At 49.4% G+C, this 24,959-nt stretch overlaps 1 protein-coding gene across 4 annotated transcripts in view; it reads left to right on the top strand.

Moving 5' to 3' along the window:
• The window catches only part of MAMLD1 (mastermind like domain containing 1), a 119,503-nt gene extending 94,746 nt beyond the window's left edge, over positions 1 to 24,757 (top strand). For 2 of the 4 annotated variants that reach the window (XM_015461476.3, XM_059883599.1), the window contains exons 5-6: positions 21,221 to 21,305; positions 22,278 to 24,757. In XM_015461476.3, coding sequence (XP_015316962.1) covers positions 21,221 to 21,305; positions 22,278 to 23,371 — 1,179 coding nt within the window. In that variant the 3' untranslated portion in view covers positions 23,372 to 24,757. Of the gene's footprint in view, positions 1 to 14,930; positions 15,175 to 21,220; positions 21,306 to 22,277 lie in introns of those variants that run through there. The other 2 variants (XM_059883600.1, XM_059883601.1) reach the window with 2 other exon arrangements.
• The last annotated feature ends 202 nt before the right edge of the window (positions 24,758 to 24,959 follow it).

The raw sequence follows: 24,959 nt of genomic DNA on the forward strand, positions 1-24,959 counted from the left end.
TGAGGGCAGGATGGTGCCAGAGGAGCATTGTGGGTCAGAGGTGTGACCCAGTGGGTGAGCAAAGGATGTGCCTAAGGGGCTCTGCTGCATCACTGTCCCTCCTTCCTGTGCCCTCCCCAGCTTCCCTCTCTCAAATCCATTAATGGTCCCACAGCCATTAATAGCTGTTTCCATCACCCCAGCTTTATGGAAACCTCTCCTGAGTCTGTTTGTACTTTGAACCTCTTCTGTCCTTTGGGAGTTGTCAAATCCCACAACCTGGGCCCACGGGGCAAAGTGACATTGTGTGTATGCTCCAGCCTGGCAGCTTAGAGTGTGAAGGGGGCACCAGATGGTAGAACACTGCCTGCAGAGAACCCAGCCTGCCCCTGCCCCACCCCAGCCCCAGAGAAAGAGTTTCTGCTGCTTCCAAAAGAGTCAGTCAGAAAAGTTTAGGTTTTGATTTGATCTTGTGAATTATGCCCACAATGACAAGCACTGCTTTGTTGTTGAATGTGGGCTTACCTTGTTAGCCCCTCCCTTCCAAAGCAGTGAGGTTGTTGAAAGCTAAAAGCAATGTAAAGGTCTAAAGAGATCACATCTCCACCTCAGGCCCACGTGCATGGCCTGGGCTCCTGACTCCCAATGGAATAACAGCTTCTAAGACAGAGGGTGGCATTTCTCCATTTCTTCCATCCTTTGGTCCTTCTCCCAATGTTAACTGAGTTTCGTGTTAGGTTAGAAATTGAACCATGGCTCACACACAGCTGATAGACCTTGACTCAGTGATGGAATGCTAGATGCACAGGAAAAAGGGAAGTGGGCAGCCCAAGAGATGCACACAAAGGCCTGAGAGATGCATAACCCTACATCAGAAATTACTCCAACTCTTGCTTTGCTTTGGGGAGCTTTGGAGTTGAAGCTAAGCATGCAGGTTCTGTCTGACCTTTTGTTCCTGTCACATGCTACCATATTTGGCCAGTTTTGAGCAGAGGAATTGAGCAGAGTTGTGGTGGACCCAGAGTTCTGTACAGGTCCATATCTGGGTAGCATATGAAGACTATTTGCCAAGCCAGCCAATTCAGAAGGCCAGTAATTGAATGGAGAATACTCCTTATTTGCCATTTTGAGTACTGATCATTTATTTCCATGTGACAAGGCTTTGAAAGGTGTAGGAGGCCCCCAACCCTCCTTGAGTAGGAATAAGTAGGGGCAACTCCATGACATTTCCCTCTACCAGGCAACACTTTCAAAGCTGAGTGCTCAAAAATGCTAACAGGCAAAGCTCTCAAATACCACTTTCTAGTTTCATGTTGTCAAAAAACAAAATCCTGACACCCATTAGGGTGGCTATTATATCCGTTGTGGAAATGATCTTAGTGGACTTTCATTTTGATTTCTTTTTGTCATTTGACAGCTATATTGTTAGCTTCTTTTATTTTCTTGATTCACTTTTTATTTGGAAGTGTCTTTCTTAGTAGAATAATTACATCACAGAGATTCCTTCCTGTCACCCTCCAGAAAGATCTCCTGATCCCCACTCTTGCTGTATTTAGCTGTTAGAGTTTGAGATTGGTACAGATCAGAGGAGCAGAATGAGGTGGAAAAGGGCAGCCTCTGGCAATGGCCTTGACCCTGTCAATTCCCTCAGAACTCATAGAGATCCAGCATCTTACAGATCTGCTCTGCCTGGCTCTTTCCTCTGCCACCAATGGTCAGTATCACTCTTCCGAGCTCTATAGTTACCCCACCAATCGTATTGGACCAGGGATTGAGAAAGAGAATGAACCCTCCTCCTAGAGCCATCAGCATCCAAGTCAACAACACCTCTTACAGGCTTTTAATTTTTTTGTGTATGGCTATTACCTCTGAAATCAAAGTTCGACTTTCTGGTATGTTCTTGGACTTTTTAAGGGATTTAAAAATTTAGGAGTTCAGTGCCGATAATTGCTTTTAGGAGGTAGCACTGGTTATTTACTATAGATGAATTCCAGTTTGGATTGTCAAATATTTTCATCACAGAAACCCACAATGTACAATACATATTTGAGTTTGCATCAGAATTGATTTTGATCCAGGAATTCTTAATGCTGTTTAAGATAGATTATTGCTACTAAAATGTGGATCACATGCAACTAATGCAAAATAAAGTATTTAAAAGCTTGAGTACCACACTTGAGATGTGAGTGAAGCAATTTTGGCATCCGCATTCAGTGTGTTTGCTGGATCATGTTGTACAGACAGCCGAGGGATGCTGGAATTTTCTTTAGATAAACTAGTCTGTGGATAAAGAAAGATGACACAAGGCTGAGTCGGGTTCCACAGGCCCCAGGCTTTGTTGCTAGAGATAAGCTGTCACCCAGGGCGTAATGCAAATCTCATAAAGGGCAGAGGGGCCAAGCTAGTGCTTAGGATATACTGAGTCGCAAGTCACAGGAAATGATAAAGGGGAACTGACTGAGTCCTATAAGTGCACGTCCAGCACTTGGGCAGACTTCAGTAGTGTCCCCAGAGATGCAGTTTTCTGCCTCCTGCCTCTCTGGCCTTCTGGAGCATTGACTTCATCCTGAGGCCAGCTCCCCCTTGTGGGCACACGGGTAGCCCTCAGCAAGTCCGGGAGCTACACCCTCCCTCCTGCCCTCTTCCAGGGGAGCATAAGAGAGAGTTGCTTCTAGAAGCTTTGCCAGAAGAGCACAGAAGCATCTTTCCCAGAAAGCCCTTGGTACAGTCAGGCACAGTGGCCTGTGTTGGTCCCATATCCACTATGCTGCTTTGTTTAAGTGGCTCTCAATGGCTCTCCAACCCTGGGCAGAGCCATATTCCCAAAGCACTTGTTCAATGTAGGGCAAGTGAGGCTGCCTGAAGGGAAACTGCAGAGAATAGGAGGACTAGGTGCTGGCCAAGTCACTATATTTATACCCTCCCTCCTTCCCTTGCATGTGCCTCCTGAAATGCTCTGTCCTCCTGAAAATCTATGTTCTTCCTCCCCAAAGGGATTCAGTTTGGTCAGAGTGTAGCTTCTTGTGTTCCCGGGAACCCTGGCCATAACACTCACTTTGGCAAAGAAAAAGCAGAGGTATAGTAAAGGGGTAAAAAAAACAGTTCCCGTGTGAAAAGGGGGAGTTGGAAAGCAGCAGCACATGGGAGTCACTGGCCCAGCATCCACGTCACATCACGCTGGATAGAGTTAGCAAGGCTGGACCTCGGCTCAAGGGATCCTTGTTTCTCTGGCCCTCAGTCTCCTCTTCTGTATGCTGAGAGGGTTGGATTGAAGCAGTAGTTCTTTCTTGAGTGTCCTGAAGGGTTTGTGATAGTACAAAGTCCTGGGCTCTGATTTGTTAGGTCTGAGTGGGACCCAGAGGTATACATTTCTATCAGGTTGCCAGAGGCTGCTGCTGCTGCTGCTGCTGGCCCAAGCACCCCCACTTTGAGAACCTCTGGTGTAGATGAGTCCCACAGTCCCTTCTCATTCTGACATGAAACAAACACACTGATAGAGAGGCCTCAGCGTCCCTGGCAACTGCAGCCAAAGCTTTCACACTCCTCCTACCTGCACTCTGGGAAACCTGGTACCTTGGAACTAGGTATCTCCTTCCCAGGCACCCTGGGCCTCCTGTCTCCAGACAGCAGCCCACCTCCCCATTTTCCCATGCCCAGAGTTTGGAGATAAGCATTTGGGGGAAGGCAGTGGAAGCCCCTGCAGCTCACAGCACACCCCACCCAGCAGGGCCTAAAGAGCCAGTCTGAGTGAAGCCCCACATTTTCCCTCTGCTGTGGTATGTAAATCTAGTGAGACCTTGGGATGTCTGGCCCCGAGGAATACCTTAGTCTCTTGACTCCTAGCTCAGACTCTGTGCTCATGAACTCTGTATTGTGAAGCAAGCAGGTGGCTCCAAATCAGGGAATGAAATGCAAACTTTGTATATTCTTTATCCCCAATGTTCTAATTCTCTATTATTGAATATAAATTTATAATGAAATTAAACCAAACCCACAATTTCTTTATTTAGAGAAGGCAGATCATTTATTATAGATGAAGTATACAAACTTGACTAGAAATACACCCTGCAGATGTTGACTTTAAAGACTGTGCTTATATTTGATGTCACCAATGAATCCATTCTCCTTCTATGAGCACACATCAAAAAGGATATCTGGGGACTTCCCTGGTGGTCCAGTGGTTAAGAATCCACCTTGGGATACAGGAGATGCAGATTCCATCCCTGGTCAGGGAACTAGGATCCCACATGCCTCCAGGCAACTAAGCCCTCGAGTCATAACTGAAGAGCCCACACAGAAGTGAAGACCCAGGGCAGCCCCCTAAAAAGGATATCTGTCTGTCCAGGCATAGTAGTAGATTATGCTTGTGCTTACCTTTTTGATTCCCAGAGGTAGCTGCAAGGAGACAGAATAGGTCAGAAGAAAATAGAAGGTAAGGCCTTCAGTTAAAGGAAAGCAGAGAAGGATGCCCCCTCCCAGGCCAGTAGGAAAGAAGAAAACCTGATAGGTTGCTGTGTGATAGGGACAGCAGGAAGGCTGACTTGTCATTGGAATACCTACTTGTGTATCTATATGGTCAAAATCTTGGGGGAAAGAAGGCAGAGACCAAATCATGAACCCTGGGATGGTTGGCATTCCTGGCAAGAATTCACCAGGCTACCCTCGAAGTGTGCTGAACTGGGTCCTTATAGTATTGACCCTGTCCTCTTCAACAGCGACTGGAACATCTCTGGAAGGAGCTGGGTTTGACAGCAGAAAAAAAAAAAGACCTAAATTCCAAAGCAACTTTTTTAACCTCTAAATGATGATACCTTTACATGAACTTGAGTTGTTTCCTTGACATAACACCATATTTTTTACTTACATGAGTCCTAGGGGTTTTTTGTTGTTTGTTTTAAAATCTATATGATACATACAAATCTTTGATGGGAACTTTGTCTTTTTTCAATATGTTTTAAGATCTTTTGATTACAAGAATAATATATTCTCTTTGTAGTAAACTTGGAAAATGCAGAAACGTGCAGCAACAACACAAACCCTATGAGATAGCAAAATATATAAATATAAAGGGACTTCCCTATAACTCAGACAGTAAAGAATCTGCCTGCAATGCAGGAGACCAGGGTTCAATCCCTGAGTCAGGAAGATCCCCTGGAGAAGGAAATATCAACCTACTCCAGTATTCTTGCCAGGAGAATCCCATGGACAGAGGAGCCTGGTGGGCTACAGTCTATGGGGTTGCAAAGAGTTGGACACAACTAAGCGACTAACACACACACCATAAACATAAAAGTTATAAATAAGCCAGGGATGACCATTGCTAGCATGCTAGAATACAGTAGCTCATTATTTTTTTTTTCTATGCCAAAATATATATATTTCACATGACTGGCATCAAGCTGCATATGTAACTTTTTCCTTTTATTGTGAAATATGGCATAGATACAGAAAAGTGTGCAAGGCCTAGATGAACAGTTGAAAGAAAAAGTGTGGTCAAAGCTAGGTTTTTCCAGAAGTTATGTACATATGTGAGAGTTGGACCACAAAGAAATCTGAGTGCCAAAGAATTGATGCTTTCAAACAGTGGCACTGGAGAAGACTCTTGAGAGTCCCTTGGACAGTAAGGATATCAAACCAGTCATTCCTAAAGGAAATCAACCCTGAGTATTCATTGGAAAGACTGATGCTGAAGGCTGAAGCTCCAATCCTTTGGCCACCTGATGCTAAGAGCCAACTCACTGGAAGAGGCCCTGATGCTGGGAAAGATTGAGGGCAGGAGGAGAAGGGGACGACAAAGGATGAGATGGTTAGATCGCATCACCAACTCAATAAACATGAATTTGAGCTAGCTCTGGGAGATAGTGAAGGACAGGGAAGCCTGGCATGCTGCAGTCCACGGGGTTGCCATGAATCTGACACTACTTAGTGACTGAAGAACAACAACAAAGTGAAAACTTGTGTCACCACTGGTTAGGCTGAGGAATGGAACCTTGTCAACCCCCTAGTAGACCCCATGTGTGCCCCTTCACTATCATGCTTCCAATGTTCTCTTGCTTTTCTATTTGTTTCACTATGTATTACTGAATTCTTCAACAAGCAATCAGGTTTTTTTGAAGAACCAAGTGGCAAGCACAGTCTGGGTGCATAGGCAACAAAGGGTCCTAGTGTCACTATTCAACAGAGGCTTCCCTCTTAGGGGAGTCAGTGACTGATAGCACAATGGATCTGAGTGTTGGTAGAGCCCACCGCCATCAGGACTCCTGATAGGCAGAAGAAATACAGCCCGAGGGGTTGGGGTGCTGTCTTGCTTTGCTGTGCTTGCCACAGCCTACCTCCAGGCACTGTAGTTTCCAGGTGGAGGTCAACATAATGCCTCTGTGGGGTGAAGTGAGAGTCTTCAGCTAATCCAAGTAGCAGGATATGGAAGGCAGAGCAGGGAATTCAGCAATTCAAGTCAAACCTCCACCAGTGTGGAGGAGAGGCAGATACCCAGGGATGTGGAGGCAGGGCAGTCATCCAGGCATCTACCCCATTGTGTTGGCCATACGTGTCCACTTCACCCACCAGTGCTGGAGACCACCTGGGGCTCCTGTTCCCGAGCCTGCTGAACATCCTGCCATTTAGACCAAGCTGCTTTTTCACTTTCCCTCTGCCAGCCTGTGATTCAGCTTCCCTGGGTCTGTGGTGTCAGTTAACCCTGGTCTAGCTACTTCAGAGCTTGGGAAAGGCTGCTGCTGCTATGTCTCCTGAAGCATTCACCTTGTTCTTGCCAGGTTGTATCTTTAAAAACCACACCAAACCAAATTCTCATGGCACTTTTAGTGGGGCTTCGCAAGGGAGTGAATTTAGATGCATGCATTAGATCTGCTGTCTCAATCCAGAAGGCTCCAGAGGATATCCTGCCTCTCCCTTCCTCAGTTGCCTGAATATGGTGGTTAGTTGGAGGGCTTCTTTGGAACCCCATGGCCTGGCAACACACCTTACTGTAGCCAATGAGGAGATACTGCAGCCAAGGAGGGCAGGGGGGAGGATTTGGTGTGCATAAGCAGAAGGGTTATGCTTTGGACATTGCATTCTTTAGTATTTGTAATTAAGAGTTCTTATTTTGGAGCAGGTCAGACCCAGATTCAGCTTTCAGCTCTGACTCGGACTTTGAGCAAGTTACTCTGCTCTCTAAACCTTCTTTTCCTCAACTAGAAAATGAACGTAATGATGGTACCCATCGTCCAGGGTTGCCATGGGGATTAAGTGAGAGAAAAACTGTACAGAGTTTCACTCAGTGCCTGGTGCATTGCCTTTGTTCATATGTGGTAGCTGTTATCATCACCCTCATCATCATGAGACAATAGGAACCTTCCAGAAGCTGTCAGAGCCTGGCTTGCAGAGGCTCTGCCCTCTGGAGAGTTTTGGTACCCTTTGACCCAGTCCCTGATGTTTCTCATAGCAGTGCTGTTGACCTCACTTTGCTCCTAGTGTGACTTCCATTGGCCCACATAACCTGACCAAACAAACACACAGTCTTCCTCCTCCATTACCCATTGTTACTGCTGCCGGGCATGGCTCTGGTCATCTCTTAGAACTGCCCCATAGAAAACAGTGAGCCTAAATTTCAGAGTGTATTGTAGACCTGCTCTGTGTCTGGCACTGTGGGAGACAGAGAGGAGTACCCATTCTCTACCCCAGGGAGTTAATAGGTCACAGGCTTATTCATTGAAATTAATGTTGTGTGTATTAGGGGAAGTGTTCAGTTCAGTTGCTCAGTCGTGTCTGACTCTTTGCGACCCCATGAATCGCAGCACGCCAGGCCTCCCTATCCATCACAAACTCCCGGAGTTCACTCAGACTCAAGTCCATCGAGTCACTGATGCCATCCAGCCATCTCATCCTCTGGCGTCCCCTTCTCCTCCTGCCCCCAATCCCTCCCAGCATCAGAGTCTTTTCCAATGAGTCAACTCTTCCCATGAGGTGGCCAAAGTACTGGAGTTTCAGCTTCAGCATCATTCCCTCCAAAGAAATCCCAGGGCTGATCTCCTTCAGAATGGACAGGTTGGATCTCCTTGCAGTCCAAGGGACTCTCAAGAGTCTTCTCCAACACCACAGTTTAAAAGCATCAATTCTTCGGCACTCAGCCTTCTTCACAGTCCGACTCTCACATCCATACATGACCACAGGAAAAACCATAGCCTTGACTAGACGGACCTTTGTTGGCAAAGTAATGTCTCTGCTTTTGAATATGCTATCTAGGTTAGTCATAACTTTCCTTCCAAGGAGTAAGCGTCTTTTAATTTCATGGCTGCAATCACCATCTGCAGTGATTTTGGAGCCCAAAAAAATTAAGTCTGATAGTTTCCACTGTTTCCCCATCTTAGGGAAGGTGTAGAGATGCTTATTCCTTCATTCCTTGATTGATTTAAACATTATTGACTTTACCTTTTCCTCTTCTTGAGTTATTTCTCTTTCTTAGGCAAAATAGTGGGCTTCCTGCGTAGCTCAAATGGTAAAGAAAGTGAAAGTCACTCAGTTGTGTCCAACTCTTTGCGACCCCATGGACTATACAGTTCATGGAATTCTCCAGGCCAGAATACTGGAGTGGGTAGCCTTTCCCTTCTCCAGGGGATCTTCCCAACCCAGGTCTCCTACAGGTGGATTATTTACCAGCTGAGCCACCAGGGAAGCCCAAGAATACTGGAGTAGGTTGTCTATCCTTTCTCCAGGGGATCTTCCCAACCCAGGAATAGAACTGGGGTCTCCTGCATTGCAGGCAAATTCTTTACCAACTAAGCTATCAGGGAGGCCTTAAATGGTCAAGAACCTGCCTGGAATGCAGGAGACCTGGGTCCAATCCCAAGTCAGTAAGATCCCTTGGAAAAGGTTGTGGCAACCCACTCCACTATTCTTGCCTGGAAAATTCCATGGAGAGAGGAGTCTGGCAGGCTACAGTCCATGGGATCACAAAGAGTTGGACACAACTGAGCGAGTAACACACAGGCAAAATAGCAGTTTACCAGTTGAACTTAACTGGTTAATTTCTGAATACTTGATTGACTAAGGAAGGGAACTTGATTTTGAACCCCGTCCATTTTAGCCAATCCTAGATCCAGCAAATAGATAGGATAGGTGCTACCCTAGAGTTTTTTGCAGAATCTCTCAAGTGAACTTCACACTCCCTGCACCACATGTATCCAAACAGAAATCTGTCAACCTGGAGTTCTCATTTCTTGGTACAGTTGTTATAAAAAGAAAAGAACACCCAGGTGGCACAACAGCCTACCCAGTGGCCCTTGCACAGCTATGGAACCATAGCAGCCCTCCAGAATCTTCTTCCTGCAGGTCTTGCTTGTATATTGAATTAAGAAAAGTTCCAGTTGGGCAATTTGAGCAAGCAAAACTCAGGGTATAGCCTCTGTAGTTTGACAGGTCTGGGTTCTAGGCCAGGCCATGGCACTTACTAACGAGTGACCTCAATTAAGCTAGTTGCTTAACCTCTTTGTGCCTCAGTTTCCTCATCTTTACCATGGGATCATAACAGTGCCTCCCTCTTCAGATTGTTCTAAGAATTAATTGAAATGACTCCAAGAAAGGGCTGAACCCAGTTCCTTAGATTCAGTGCTCAACAAATCTTTCTAATATTATCATCATTGTAATGTATTACTGTTGTTAGTCCGTTTTACCAAAAGATAGGAAAAGTAACAGCTCTGCTGAGCTATTGATCAGACCACGCCTAGAGCATGTTTGGTTCTAGGAGGAGTGGATCAAGATGGTGGAATAGAAGGACCTGGAGTTCACCTCCTCCCACAAATCCAGGCTAGCCCATGTAAAACTCACAGGACAGTGCCTAGAATATTGTAAAAGTGCTTGATACATGGTGGAAGTGTTATTGTTAATTAAGATCATCACTAACTAACATTCAGAGAATATAACATGCAGACACTGCATGTGTGTTAACTCCATGAAGTCTCGTAACCCCCACCACTCTTTGAATGATGCATGTCTATGACTTCCCCTTTACAGATGAGAATATAAAGGCACAGAAAGGTTAAGCAGCCTCCCCACAATTACATAGCTAAGAAGTGTTCAATCCATGAGTCAAGCCCAGGCCAGATCCTCTTTCTCCAGAGCCTGCACTCTTAGCCAGTAGGCCAAAGGGCTATACTCTCCATACTGTTGTCAGCATTCATATGTGGCTCTTTAAATTTTGATTATTTAAAGGTACATTCAATTAAGAATTCAGTTCTTCGTTTGCACCTGACACACTTGAAGTGCTTTTGTACATGTGGCCAGGGGCTACCATATTGAAGAGCACATTCTCTTCCTTCTGGAAGGCTGAGTCCCATCTCAACATTCTGTGGGACATGCTGCTTGTTGAACTTCTGGGATTCTATTCCTTACAGAATCTCAGGCTAGAGTTGTAAAACTTCTTGTAGTGTTATCAATAGATGCATGCTTGTAATACAGTGAAATCCCATTTGCATTTGGCCAAGAGTGTAATGGCAAGTAAGAGGCCAAGAAGTCTGACTCACGTTACCTTTTCCTGGTTTCCCAAAACACTGCTTCATATTTACAAAGTTGTCTTCTGTCACTTCTCTTTGACATGTAGGGACAGTCACCAGTTTGCTCAAAGATCCAGCTTCTTCCACAGGTCTGCCTTGCCCTCTTTGGGCTGTCTGGATGGCATTTAGTACCTTAGCATATTCATCTCACTGTTGACTTATCTGGCATCTTGACCTCTGAGAGCCTCTAGCACATGCACAAAGTCTCCAGTACCTCCGGAGCTGTCTCTGTTCACCTCTGTTACATGGTCAGTGAAGAAATTGAGTTCAGGATTTGTTGCCTAAACTTTCAGAATGAGTAAGTCTAGAAATCTACAAGCTCCTAGAAGCCACTGGAATTATAGTGAACAACTATAACCTTGCGAATGCACATGCACCTCCTTCAGACCTCCATGGCAAAGACTGGGCCAAGATCTAACCCAGTCAGTAATTGATAAATCCAGAGCAGTCACCTGCTTCTTGCAGAGCATCCTGAGTATCTGTGGGGGAAAGTCATAATCTGAGCTCCTCACACCAGGGCCTATTTGCACTATGGTGAGGTCACAGAATAGCCAACAACATGGAGTTACTTCAGTGTGGATGAAGGACACCCAGCTGCTTCTCTCCACGTGCAGAGAAGGAGCCCTGTTCTCCCAAACCCAGCAGATGCTTGGGTTTTAGTCACTCTGTAAATCAGACCCAGGTCTGTACCCACCTTGTCGTTGTGTGTCCTGGGTAAACCTATCTCCACTTCCTTGTCTTGTAAACTGAGGACAGCCTCAAATACATGTGTACATGCACAGTTAGTCCAATAAATATGTTAACAGATGTTATTTCCACAGTGTGTGATTATGTTTTCTGTTCTGCTGATGGGTTTTATTAACCCAACAGCATTGAAAAGGGATGAGTCGATGTGCTTAAAATGAGAGTCAAGGCTCAGTTTATCATTAATGATCATCCCAAAAAGAAGCTAGCACAGCCTTCACTAGGTTATCATTTCCCAAGTGCCAGGGACATCATGCCAAACTCATAACAGAGTCAAGTTGGTTGGATTTTCCAAATATTTGTTGAACATTTTGCCTATGTCAGGCACTGTCTGGGCACCAGAGGGATTTAATTTTCATTAAGACTTGGCACAACAAGGATGTTCAGTCAGTCAGAGGTGTTCAGCCATAGGCGCTGGACCAAAAAGTGTTAGTTGCTCAGTCCTGTCTGACTTTATGCAACCCATGAACTGTAGCCCACCAGGCTCCTTGTCCATGGGGATTCTCCAGGCAAGCTTGGACGAGTGGGTTGCCATTTTCTTCTCCAAAGGAGAGACAGAATTCTCAGGGTGGATCTCCAAAGACATGCAGGACCCCTAAGGACCATGAGCACAAAGGGCTGAACGCACGTGGCAGCCTGTCTGGGGAGCTCCAAGGAGATGGTATGACTGGAGGTTAGAGTACAGGACACAGTGGGGCAGGAGACCTGGCTGCCAAGAAGAAGGGAGGCCCAGGGACAAATAACCCTAATAACAGAGCTTACAGGATGTGCTTGGGGCTGTAAGTATCTGCAAGCTATTGGAGAGGCCCAGAGACAACCTTTTTCCAGCAGGTTCTCTAGCATGTTCTGTAGCATGGGAGGCCTAGTGAGTGTGAGCTCTGTGAAGTTGGGCACCAGCATCAGACACTATTCATCCCAGGGTCTGATTCTCTGAAATTTGGAATCACATGGAACCAGCCAATCCAAGAGGTAGTAATCATTGTCTACCAGTTATGGACTGACCTGCTTTCTGAGATTTTCAGTGATTCCTAAGAGACAGATGGGTTTACCTTATGTGTGGAAATCTCTAGGAGTTGAAACATCCCTACCACCTTTTCTTTGGAACCTGGGCCTCCTGCTAACAGGGTGTGGGACAGAGGTTTCTTTGCCAAAGTAAATAAAACAGAGAAGATGCATGAACATCAGCTACAAAGCTCCTTGTCAATCAGAGTCTCGACTGAATCTCTAGTTTATATCTTTCTTTTTTTAACCAAGGATCCCATTGGTCTGCCAAGTGTCTGCTCCCATTCTGCTCCATATGAATGGGTGGCTGCTGGCCTGTTCCAAACTGCTGTTGAAACAGAACTTCCCACACTGCTGGGGCATCTTCTGCTGATCATAATTTCCATGTGCCATCGGCAGGTTTTTTTCTGCCTGATGAACTACCAAGGCACTGGGAGCATATGTTCCTGCTGATGAGGGGCCTTGCTTCTTGACCTGTCACTAATATCCTACCAGTCACATGAAGCTACCAGGGACTCCTGAGCAAAAGCTTACAATGCTTCAGTTCCCTACAAATAAGCCCCGCTCATTGCTTTCCGACTGTGTCGTCATCTGGTGGGCAAGGAATGAGACCTCTAGGAATAGTTGTATATCAGGATTGCAAAAACCCCTCCATGGCTATAAAACATTGTTTTAAATTACCAAGGTGCTCAGTATGCAGGCATAAAGAATAGCCCATTGTAGAGAGTGATGTTTCTGCTCATGTCCCAGATGACCTTGGTTCAAGGACAAATTGGAGCTTGACTTAGCAAAGCTGCAGGTGGTCAGTGAGATTGGCTCTGCACTGATGCACCCACCTGAGTGGAGGGGTGCCGGGCCCTCCGTTGTGGGTATATCACCAGGATGGCAAAGGCATTTTCTCTCCCACATGTACTGAGTTCGGTTGCTAAGCATATTCCATGTGGTTTTTTACTTTTGTATTTCTTTGGGGAGAGGAATGTCATCTCTAAAACTCTCAATCCCATCTTTGTGTGTGTGCTTAGTCACTCAGTCATTTCTGACTCTTTGTGACCCTGTGGACTGTAGCCCACCAGTCTCCTCTGCCATCGGGATTCTCCAGGCAAGAATATTGGAGTGAGTTGCCATGCCCTCCTCCAGGAGATCTTCCCAACCCAGGGATCAAACCCAGGTCTCCCACATTGCAGGTGGATTCTTTACCATCTGAGCCAAATTTGTTCTTAACATTTTACCCCGAGGCCCCCTTGTAAAACCTGGCCTGTACTTCTCTTAATGACACATTTGAACAGTTGCCTACATTTCAGACTTGTTTTCCATATGACAAGCTAATCGCATGCACACATACACTCACCATGCCAGACTCCATGTAGACTTGAGAACCAGGCAAACCTGCATTTGCATCCTTCTCTGCTACTTACTAGCTGTGTGACTTTGGGCAACTTTGTTAACCTCTCTGGGCCTCTGTGTCCTCATTGTAAAATAAGGACAGTAATCGTTCCTGCCTCACATACAGCTGTTTCAAGGGTTGAGTGAGACTAAGGATCAAAAGCACTTGGCTTAGTGCCTGTACATAGCAAATGCTTGATCAGTTCAGTGGTAGCAGTTTTTACCATTAATTCAATGAGGCACCCAAATATCTAGTGTCTTGTCATCCATCCAGAGAATTGTCCACTGTAGGCGCTTAGTCATGTTTACTGAATTGACTCCATCTCTTTAGCTGAGGATCAGGAGATAAATATTTCCCTGTCTACTGGGATGTTTGATAACACATGGGTGATCACTTGAAGCTCAGGTATGAAAAGCATGCGAATGAAGAGGCTGCTTTACATACAAAGAGCTTCTCCTCAGGGCGGGCTCTCCCTGCTCATCTTGGGCACCCCGTGGTCAGGTGTTCAACAGGAGGTCAGGGTTCCCTCAGCACCTCCGTGGAGTCTTGAGGCTTCCTCTAACATGGATATCAAGTGTGAGGGTTTTAATTGCCTTTGGCTGAAAGAATGGGGTCAGATGTTCAATTCAGATGAAATCCCTGTCTTCTAAAACATTATGAGGTGCCACCCACACGAAAGTCACTAATCCTCGGGGCCCTGGCAGGGTGAAGTGCCTGAGGGCTGCAGCTCAGGGCTGTTGGGAGATTCCTGCCTGACTGCCTGGGTGTGCACATTACTCAGCACATGTACACACATGTACCTACAGACCAGTGTAGAATGGTGTGCTCTGTTAGGGGGGAGAGCATGGGGACGGATTGGGATTGGGCATTGTTGACGAACCAGTTATCTGACCTAGCCTGATGCCCATTTCCAACCAGACAGTGACTGATGGAGGCAGAGTCTCCTTAACTGAGACCCATGGATGGGTAGTAAGTGGTCCAGAAAACCCCTGAAATTATATGTAAAATGTTGGTGGGCTGGGAAGGGAGAGACACCAGCATAAATGCTTTTTCTGTGGAGAGAGACTATAGCTTTTAAGAGACTTCTCAGAGGAGTCTGTGACCCAAGACAATTAAGAACGCAGAGCTGCTGGGTTTGGTTGGCCCAGGCTAGTTGGTGTGTCTAATCAAAGCCCCAGATGACCCACGTCTAGGCGGTCAGGGCAGTGACAGGAGTACTCAGAGGCAAGTCGTGGCCACGCCACTGACAGACTCTTCAATGGTTGTTGTAGACTCATGTAGACAAAGCCTGCAAGCTTGGGGAAGCCAGGCCCCCCCAGGTCAGCCTCGGGCGACAGCCCCCGTCCTGCCAGGCCCTGGGGAGTGAGTCCTTCCTGCCCAGCAGCTCCTTTGCTCATGAGCTGGCCCAAGTCACCTCCTCGTACAGCACCTCAGAGGCAGCGCCCTGGGGCGGCTGGGATCCGAAGGCCTGGAGGCAGGTGCCCGCTCCACTACTGCCTAGCTGCGACACTGTTGGTAAGTCACTCCCCCCAGCCTTGCTTTCCTCATCTGTCAGCTGGACGCAGTCCCCTGCTCAGCCTGCCCACCTGCTGCACAGTGTTGTTGGAGGAACAGAGGAGGTGACAGCCCAGCCCGTAAAGCTCTGTGCACCTAGGAGAGATGTCCAGAGCTTTCTCTGCTGCATCCCAGTCAGTCTTTGGCAAAGAGACCACCCAAGCCAGAAGAGGGAAACTAAGTGGGCATCACCCTGGGGACAGTTATTCCCTCCCTGCTGTTGGCCATCCAACACCCCAGTTCCTTCCCTGCCTGTCTGTCCCTGTGACCAGACTGTGAACTGGAGGTAGATAGGGCCTATGCCTTTGGAACTACAAATCTTCCCCCCTACTCCATAGCTGGCACGCACTCGGGAGCTGCCTCTCCTCCAGCCATCTGCTGTGGGCTTCACAACCCGAGGTGTTCTTTGACCCTACCTGGGATTCGTGTGCACCTCACGAAGTGGGAAGTCAGATGGCCCCACTCGAGGAGGGCAGGCAGAAGAAAGCCAAGCCAGGCCTGGCCAAGAGGGCTGTGAGTTTGCATCGTCCTCCAGATTCTGGAAGAAATGGCTTGACTCATCCTAAGGAGTTGCCTTAGTGGTCATGACAGCAAGATGGTGTACAAGCAGACATTGCAGAGACTTTTGTTTGGCTCATGAACTTGTTGTTCTGGTGCATGACGTATCAGTTTGTGCAGGACGTCAGCCCTCTCTGCAAAGCAAAGTAGAGAAAGGAGCGTTTGCTGAGAAAGAGTGATCAGAGGATGCTCATCCAGCTGAAATGACCTCTGGGATTCTGGCTGCTAATGGAAATGCTGCTTCTATCTGCGTGGCCTTGTTCTCCCATCCCACAGGCCTTGGCCCGCAGGAACAAGCAGTGCTTTCCATTCAAGGGCTATCGATTTCTCTGTCTCTATTTTTTTTCACCCTTCTCTTATGTGCTGTCAGAGTCACAGTGCTCTTCAGCTTGTCCAGCACAAGACTGCCAAAGAAAGAGAACTAGCAAAAAAAAAAAAAAAAAATGGGGACATCGTCCACTCAGGACGTGTCTGAGTTCCACCCTGGTGTTCCATGTCCCCAGAAGGCAAAGAATGACAGATCCGAGTGAGCTGATGTTGAGAACTCCTTTCCCCAGCATGTTATCTCTCTTCAAAGCAGTGGAGGGTGAGGCAGAATCTTGGCCCTCAGATCCTCACTATTGAGCTATGGAAGTTGGGCCTGCCTTGGGGCCGGGTGGGGGGAAAGGCTTGGAGGGACAGGACCTACAGCTCAGCCCAGACTCAGGAAGGCCAGACTTTCTGTGAGACGGAGGACGCAGGCCCCCACCTCTGGGGGAGAAGAGAGGCGAGCTGCAAAGACATTTGTTTCCTCTGCCGCCAGATCACTCACAGCATGGAAGTCTGGCCCTTCCGGGAGAGGTGCCTGGAGTCAGAAGTCAACTGCAAAGCAGAAAGTGGAGAGGAGAAAAGGCGACCTCCAGCTCTCTGGCGGTCATTTTCAACAGCAGTGATTTTTGTGAAGTTACCAATGGCAGCTTCAGATTGGATCCAACCCAAGGATAGTGTCATCACTGAGGGGAGGTCCCTGACTCATGCTCCAGGGGTCCCCAGGGGCAAAGAAAGACCCTCAGCTTTCTCCTGTCTTAGCACCCGCATGTTCCCATGGACCCCCTGGCCCCAAGCCCTGAGCCCGGGTTTCTGCCATGCCTCCCCTCCCCATCCCTTCACTTGGTTGTGAGGTTGTGATTTCCTTTGATTGATTTATTTGTCGGTTTCTCCCTCCATGGTGAGCTTCCTGAGAGTAGACACACACATTACCACCCCAGGGCTGGGACAGAGCCCCACCCATGGTAAACCCACTAGGTCCCATGGTAGACCCACAAGACGTGTTTGACTGGCACGGGGCCTCACTGGGCTGCCAGGTAAACCCTCTTTACCCACCCAGGATCCAGCAGTTTGCTTTGGGGACCCCAGAGTCTGTGAGGCTGCCCTCCCCATCCCCCCCACTGGGCAGGGAAGGGCACGGAGCTGAGGCCTTCAGAAACAGCAGGTATGGCCTGCCTTGGCCTTGGCTTCTGGGGTTCCCTCAGCACTCCCATCTGGAGGCACTCCAGAGAAACTGAGTCACAGGCTCCAAGAGTTAGGAGGGAAAGTTAGGACATGGTGAAGCGGGCCTGCATTCACTGTGGGCAGCCCGTGTTGTGTCTGAAGGATGCCTGAGGACAGTGTCAGCCTGAGAGCATCCATGCCCTTCAAACAGGGCTTTGAGTGGAAGCATCTTCATGGCCCACAGGTCTGAGAAGTCCCCCTCCAGGGCCGTTGTGGGAGCCCCTAGAACTCAGATCTCCATGCATAATGCTGTCTTCCTGTCATTCCAAAGGAAAAGTCAGAAGAGTCAGTGAGCCGTTTCCAAATTAGGCTTCCAAAAGCTACCAAAGAAGGTACTTTTCGTAGTGGAGTATTGAACAAAGCAGCCCACACGCTGGAGCTCCTTAACCTTTGAGCCTCTAACACAGAGCTGCGTGTTTTCTGCTACCTGCAGGCTGCTCTGTGCGTGGCACTCAGGGGCACATCTGCTGGGGAGGAGGCAGGAGTGCCCCAGTGCTGGAAAAAGAAACCCCTGCACACAGCCCTTTTTTCTCCTCTTCCACCCCTCCTTCACCACCCCCCACTTTGTCCCTTCCCTCCCTCCCTCTCCCTTTCTCTCCCTTCCCTCCATCCCTCATCTGTCAGAGCTATTCGTTTTGAAGCCCTTCCCAGTCAGAACACACTCCTCCTGGGGATCATGGGCCAAGTAATTTCAGGCTGAATCCACCTGAAGCCCAGGAAACCAGTGTGGGCATCCATATGGGGGTCTTGCCAACCCTCTGCCTCTGTCCCATCCCCCATCCAGTTAACGTGTCTGTGGGCTTTACAAAGGGGTTGAATCTGTCATGAAACCATGAGTGGGCTGCAGTGGAGAGAGGGTGTATCAGGTGCTTGCTCGGGGGCTCACAAGAGACCCCCACCCACAGTGGCTGAAGGCTGAGGCCCGCAGGGCAGCCTGGCCTCCTGGGTAGCTGAGTGTTGGGTTCTGCTGTGTTGGGAGGCAGTGGGGGGTTTGTGCCAGCCTTGCGCCTGTCTCTTCCACCTATGCCTAGCACACTTGGATGGAGTGCTATGCCTCAAGTGAGCCCCAGAGCTTCCTTGGCCTTAGCATGAAGCTTAGAAAAGCAGTCCCAGGACTTCCTGGATTACCATCTTGGCTGAGGCCTCTCTGAGGGTGGCCCCTTGGCCGGATGGAAGGAGGAGCTGGGCCCACGTTCGTTGGGAAAGTTCCTTCCTTCCTTCCAGGGACAACATGGGGAAGCACACCTAGGCTCCCGGAGGGCCCACCTGCCACTGCTCCCTCAGTGTCACCTGTACAGCAATCCCGAGTGCCATGACAACCACCCGCAGTCCTAGGAAAAAGAGTGCTTGGCTGAGCTCCTCTGTAACCCTCCTTCAGAGTGTCCGTCACTAAGCAGCCACTTTCAGCCATCGCTTCCTCCGGGTCACTGAAAACATTTGTCATTTCCTGTTTTCTCTATTTTCCAATGATCCTAATTGTCAGTGTCAAAAGGCAACAACTATTTTCTTGGGGCTTATCTTTGGAGCACACTGATTGAGAACAAAGGATGGGGGCCTCTGTCTGCAAAACAAAGGAAGCCGCCTCCAGGGGGGCCTGGAGAGAACGGTCTGGCTGCTCTGCCAGGGACGGGGGCCAGGCGGGCAGCAGAGGGCTGGCGGTGCCCCCCCCATGCCCCAGTGGCATGAAGAGGTTCCTGCCTGACAGCAACACCCCAGGATGGCCAGCATCAGCCCTTCTGTTTGGACTTGGAGTTTCTGTGGCCCTGACCAGACTTTCCCTTCAACTCTGGATGTTCCAGATTTTTCTGCTTCCTTGGATGAATGCTGGCCAACATCCCACTGTCCCTGTAAACCTGACCCTTCAAGAAGCATTTTCTGTCATCTGGCAGACACTGCCCACTTCCTCCACTCTGACCCCTGCCCCAGCCTCGCCTTCACTCTGGTTTCCCAGGCCCTGGGGGTGTCTTCCTCTCTATCTCCTTCCCTTTGGACTCTTGGGCCCATCGTCGTCATTCCCTGCTTTTTCTTGCGTCGCCCTCTGTAGCCGCCACCTGCCCCTCTCCCACCCTGTACAACTGTGTAATTTGGTGAATCTAATGGAGCAGCCAGTGGGGATGGAGTTAGAGTTGGTATAGACAGAATTAGAGCTGGTGTAGACAGAGGGCCCAGGAGCCAGTCCCGGAAGCAGCGGGCTACAGAGATGGAAGCACTGGATCTGCAGTTAGGAGACACTGCACTTACCCAGCCGTGTTGCCTGGATCACATCACTGACCCTCTGTGAGCCTCAGCTGTCACACTAGTAAGCTGGGGTCATAGATCTTCGGCCTGGATCTCCTGGCACAGTAGGAGGGTGACTGGGCACACCAGAGGTGAGAGCTGCCTTCAGAAATGCCTGCCCACCCTAAGCATCTCAGGCAGAGCCCAGCACCCCCCACCCCCCATCTCCCCCACTTCGCAGAGGCATGGCCTTGGCGATCTTATGACTCCTGTGATCCTCGGGTCCTGCCCTCCTCCAAAGGCATGCTTTAGCAGGAAGAGGGCCGCCCCAGGGGAAGGGAGGCAAGAGCTTGGACAGGAAGCAAGCTAAGGGCAGGATGCTGAAATGGCTCGCCATGCAGTCCGCCCACTGCCACGTGTTCGTGTTCGTCCTCTGCCTTGGCAGGAACTGAGGCTGGGAACTGCCGCCAGACCTGGGAGCTGGGCACTCTCCCAAGCACCGGCCCTCCGCCCCAGCCCCTTCCCACGCCAGCCATCCAAGAGCAGAGAAGCAGGCCACCCGGGCAGCCTGTGTTGTCCAGTCAAGTCTTCTTCTGGCGTCTGCAGGGGTGTGGGGGATGCAGTTCTGAAGTAAACTCAGGGAGATGTGCTCCCTGATGGAGCTGCCTTGGATGTTGGCACACAGAGGAGCAGAGAAGGGGAGAGATATGGCAGCGGGTGAGCAATGGACTGCGAGTCATACCCAGGGCCCAGCCACAGCCTGGCACCAAAGGGCTGAGGGTCTTGGGGCAAGTTATGCCTTCTGCAGGCCCTCAGCTGTCTCTCTGGTGGGGGGCCTCTCGAGGCGCTCCCAGACCTGGGGCTGGGACTGCAGCCCTGAAGCTTGGCTCCTCTCTGTGCCCACCCAGCTTGGAGATGGAAATCAGAAGCCCATTCCCATCACCCATGCTGCTGCCCATCAGGAAAGCAAAGGGAAGCTGGGAATGAGTGACTACTCCGGGTGTTGGGCAATGCATCCATGTGAGCAAGTGATCACCACTGCTCTTCATGCCAGGACCACCCAGAACAAGCCTTGGCCCTTTTCCCCATGACAGCCGGGGCACCCACCACCACATAGCCCAAAGGCTCCGCTCTGCCCCACCCCTGACATCCCCAGTTGGTTCAGCCATTCTTTGCTTGGGAGCCCAAGCCCCATTGCTTAGTGTCCTCTGGGTGCAGCCAGTTTGGGTCTCCCTGAGACTGGCCTGCCCAAACTCTTGTCAGCACTGCAGACATGGTCTGGCCAAAGCAGAGGAGTGTAGGACTGTCACCTCCCTCCTTCTACATACTCTGCTTCTATTAATGCAGCCTAATGTCACATTTCCTCCTTTGGTGACTGCATCTCACTGCTGCCCCATCCCGAGCAGAAGGACATCGAGAATGCCTAAACCTTTTCTCTCCATGCTCTTGCTGTTTAGCTCTGTATCTCCGCCCCATCCTATGCTGTCGCAATTGCTTTTTAACTCAGGTGCCGAATCCTACTTGTATCCATACCTGTGGAGTTTTGCTTGGGAGGGTGGGGCATGCATGCGAGTATGTGTTGGTGTGTTCACTCATGCTTTCTGCTACACCAAAGTCACGTCCTGAGTCCCCACACAGCGACACCAAGGCTAGAATTTATTGGTAGCCTGAATCTAACACTTCTTTTTCATCTTCTACTTAGCGAGAGAAGCAGAGATCAGGTCTTATGGCAATGACCCCTGAACAGCGCAGTTCACGTATCGCCCAACGGATGAGTCAATTTCAAGGTAAACAGTTAAAAGTCCATGTTCTCAAAGGGGTGAACGGTGGAGACTGTGTGAGGTTGGGGGAGAATTCCCTCCAGCATAAACCATTACTGAGATGATTCTGGAAAGCATTGATGAAAAGAGAGTAGGTCTGTGAGGCACTTCCATGGCACCTTGGTTGGATCTGTCGCATGGAAAGTGTAAGTAGAGTCCCAATTGAAGGCCCAGTCTTAATGACTCTGAAATCACTGTTTGATTGAAGACATTGACTCAACCATGCAATCAACATTGATTGGCTGAAGATACAGCTGTTAGCCAAACACTACAGATGATCTCTGCCAAACTAGCCTGGGAGACGTATTAAGCAGTCGTCCCCAGCCAGTAGTGACATTGGGCCAGGACAGGGGTGTTCTTGCCTGGGGCTCGGAGGAGGCTGCTTGCCTTCCAACGGGTGTTCAGCATCTTTGTTGTAGCCTGGTGGCGCCATAGCACTATCACTCCTCCATTCTCTTGCAAAACCCCCTTTTCCTTCGGGCCTGATACCAGCTGAATGCCCCCACCTGTGGCATGGAGTGGCATGTCAGGTGTGCCTTAGCCGCAGGGACCAGGCAGACAAGTTCCAGGCCAGTGTCAGGAGGTGGACATCCTTCAGGGGGTGGGTGGTACCAGGCCTGTGTACGGATTGTATGAAGTTTATAAAAGCAGGCCCAGACCCTGTTCATGGAGCTTAAAATCTATGGGCATTTTCAGTCCAACGTGATCTACTCTTGGGTGGAGGGGAGCTGTGAGCACAGACCTGGGGGGTCTAGGAGGGCTTCCCCCAAGAACTGCAGTCCAGGCTGAGGGTGGAGGGACAAGGGCAGAGGAGGGTGCTCGGTAGGAGCCAAGGGCAGGAGGTGAGAGGTCAGTGCTGGGCCAGTGGCTCCCCACTGGCCACTGCAGCCCAAGTGGAAGACACCTTTGGAACTGACCCCCACTTCTCTCTTTCGGTAGCCATCCAAGATCAAGTCATCTCTAAGTGTAGCCGGACCAAGGCAAGCTCCCCACCCAGCCAGCGCATGATACCACCCAGAGATGGGCTCCTTCATAGCAGTCTGAGTTCAGGAATGGCCTCACCCATCAGGCAGCAGAGCCAGGAGACCATGGGCATGCTCTCACCAATCCCCTGCAGGCAGCAGGGGATTTTCAGCTTCAGACCCCCATTTCCCACACCCTCACACTTGGGCCACAACCCCCTGGGCAGCCTCGGCTCCATTGACCAGCACATGGGGATGCCCAAGGCTGCTCCTGCAGGAGTGCCCCTGCCTAGATTCTATCCCAGCCCCCTGGGCAGCCAGGCCCTGGGTCCTCACCAGCTCAGACAGCCGCATATGTCAGGAATGTCCACCGTGCTCCACAGCACTTCCTGGGTGGTGGCAGCAGCATCTCTGCACACCCCAGTCTTGAGGGAGCCACCCCCAAGCCAAGCAGCTCATGGCATGCAGCAGCATTATGATAGCAGCACCATCTTTGCCAAGGCCCTTGTGACAACCTCCCTGGAAGCCCCAGTGTTTCCCTCGCAGCAGGCAATTGTGTCCCCTAGTCAGGTGGCCCCAGAAGGCAGACCTAGCCAGAAGGTGGGTCCTGCCCCCGCCAAGCCCAGCTTCAGCCTGCTGGGCAACAAGAGTGTCAGGCAGAGCCCGGTGCAGGGCCCCGTGCCCACACCACATGCCACCAAGTCCCTCCAGCAAAGTATGGTCAGCTTCAGGCCTGAGAGTCCCATCCAGGCCATTGAGCCACCAAGCTCTGTGGTTGCCGCTGCTGCCACCTCCGTCGTGGCTGCCAGCCAGTCCCTGGCCAGTCCTTGTGACAGAACAGGGAGCCCCTCTGAGTTGTCGTCCCAGTCCCCACTGGACGATCTTATTTCACTCCCTGACTGTTCTGAAGTGGATTTCGACACTTTCATGATGGATTCCACCGAGAGCCCAGATGAAGACTGGATGGGCAACCTGAGGCTGATCAGTGGCACTGCAGAAGACCAGGCTGCTGACAAGGGTGCCGAGGCCCAGAGTGCAGGCCACGTCCCCCAGAACGCTGACAAGCTTTAAATGCCCTAAAAACCTCCACGTGGCTATCACCCCAGGGAGTGATGTGAGTCCTTAGCAAATTTACCACTGGCCCCACACAGCCACATGCTTATTGCCTCATTACAATTTGAGGGGCGGCAGCCCACACCCTCCCTCTCTCTACCTGTGACAAAATGGAAATCTGGTGATTTTTTTCAAGCTACCTGTACATATCTGAAAATTTTGTACATGGTTTTCCTAAACGTTCATGACAGAAGTGTTTATACTGCGTTTTGTGAGTTTGTAATTAAGATGACGGCTTTTGTTTCAGCAAAGTTGTGTTTATTATGCCATTGTCCGTGTGTATTCTACATTGTTCAAATATGCAGACTGTGTTGTTCACTCCAGCCATACCTTATCAAACCAGGTGGCTGAGTTGCTTGCGCTTTTGATGCAATGGTGGATGTGACCAAGAGGTGTTGTGCAAACTGACAAATGCCAAATAGAAACTCACTTGGCCATCTATTCCCATTTCCACTAAAACTTCTATCACCCAGTGTGATTCTTAATGTCTTTTGCAAACCTTGCAGCGTCTTCTAGCTCTTTCCAGATGAGCCTGTTACAGCACAAGCTGTTTTATCATTAAGTAGCCTGCAGAGGAATTATTTGCCAGGAGGTAGAGAGTTCTGGTGGAGAAGGCAATGGCACCCCACTCCAGTACTCTTGCCTGGAAAATCCCATGGATGGAGGAGCCTGGTAGGCTGCAGTCCATGGGGTCGCGAAGAGTCGGACACGACTGAGCGACTTCCCTTTCACTTTTCACCTTCATGCATTGGAGAAGGAAATGTCAACCCACTCCAGTGTTCTTCCCTGGAGAATCCCAGGGACGGGGGAGCCTAGTGGGCTGCTGTCTATGGGGTCACACAGAGTCAGACATGGCTGAAATGACTTAGCAGCAGCAGCAGCAGGAGCAGCAGCAGCAGCAGAGAGTTCTGGAGATTTGAGAGAAGCAAAGAGAGTTTATGAGCTGGGCATCTCTGAGGGTTCTACCCTTTATCACTCAGACAGTTTGCACTACTCTAACAGGCACCTTGCAGGGTGGAGGCAAGATGCTCCTGATTTAAGGCCTTTCAGTATTTGTTCTGATGTAAGGCTCTGTGGTCTGGGGAAAAAAATGAGTCTGTAAACATGAATAGTTGATTTGGGTTTTGTCACTGATGTTTTCTATTTGCAGTTATCATCACGTATGTTTAAGTGTCTGTTATAGAAAACCCACACCCACTGTCCTGTAAACTTTTGTCAATGTCCAGACTCTGTGTAATGACATTTTAATTGCCACCTGGTATTTTGCCTCTGCTTTTGAAATCTGGCATCTGTTTCAAGCAAGTGTGTTTTTTTCTTCGTTCTGTAATAAACAGGAGAAAAGTACCTCTGTGTTTTCATTTTCCCAGGGAGCATTCTGAGTCTACAAACCCGTGTCAGTTAAGCCTGCTGGTGTCTTTGGTTCTTTCTGATGGTGCTCCCTGTCTTGGGATGCTTGGGCACTGAGAAGAGAGGGGCAGGAAGTTTTTGTAGCCTGCACCGTGATCCTTTCACATCACAGCATAGAAGCACATCCTTTACGGTGTAG

Source organism: Bos taurus, chromosome X (genome assembly GCF_002263795.3).
Source record: "Bos taurus isolate L1 Dominette 01449 registration number 42190680 breed Hereford chromosome X, ARS-UCD2.0, whole genome shotgun sequence".
NCBI lineage: Eukaryota > Metazoa > Chordata > Mammalia > Artiodactyla > Bovidae > Bos > Bos taurus.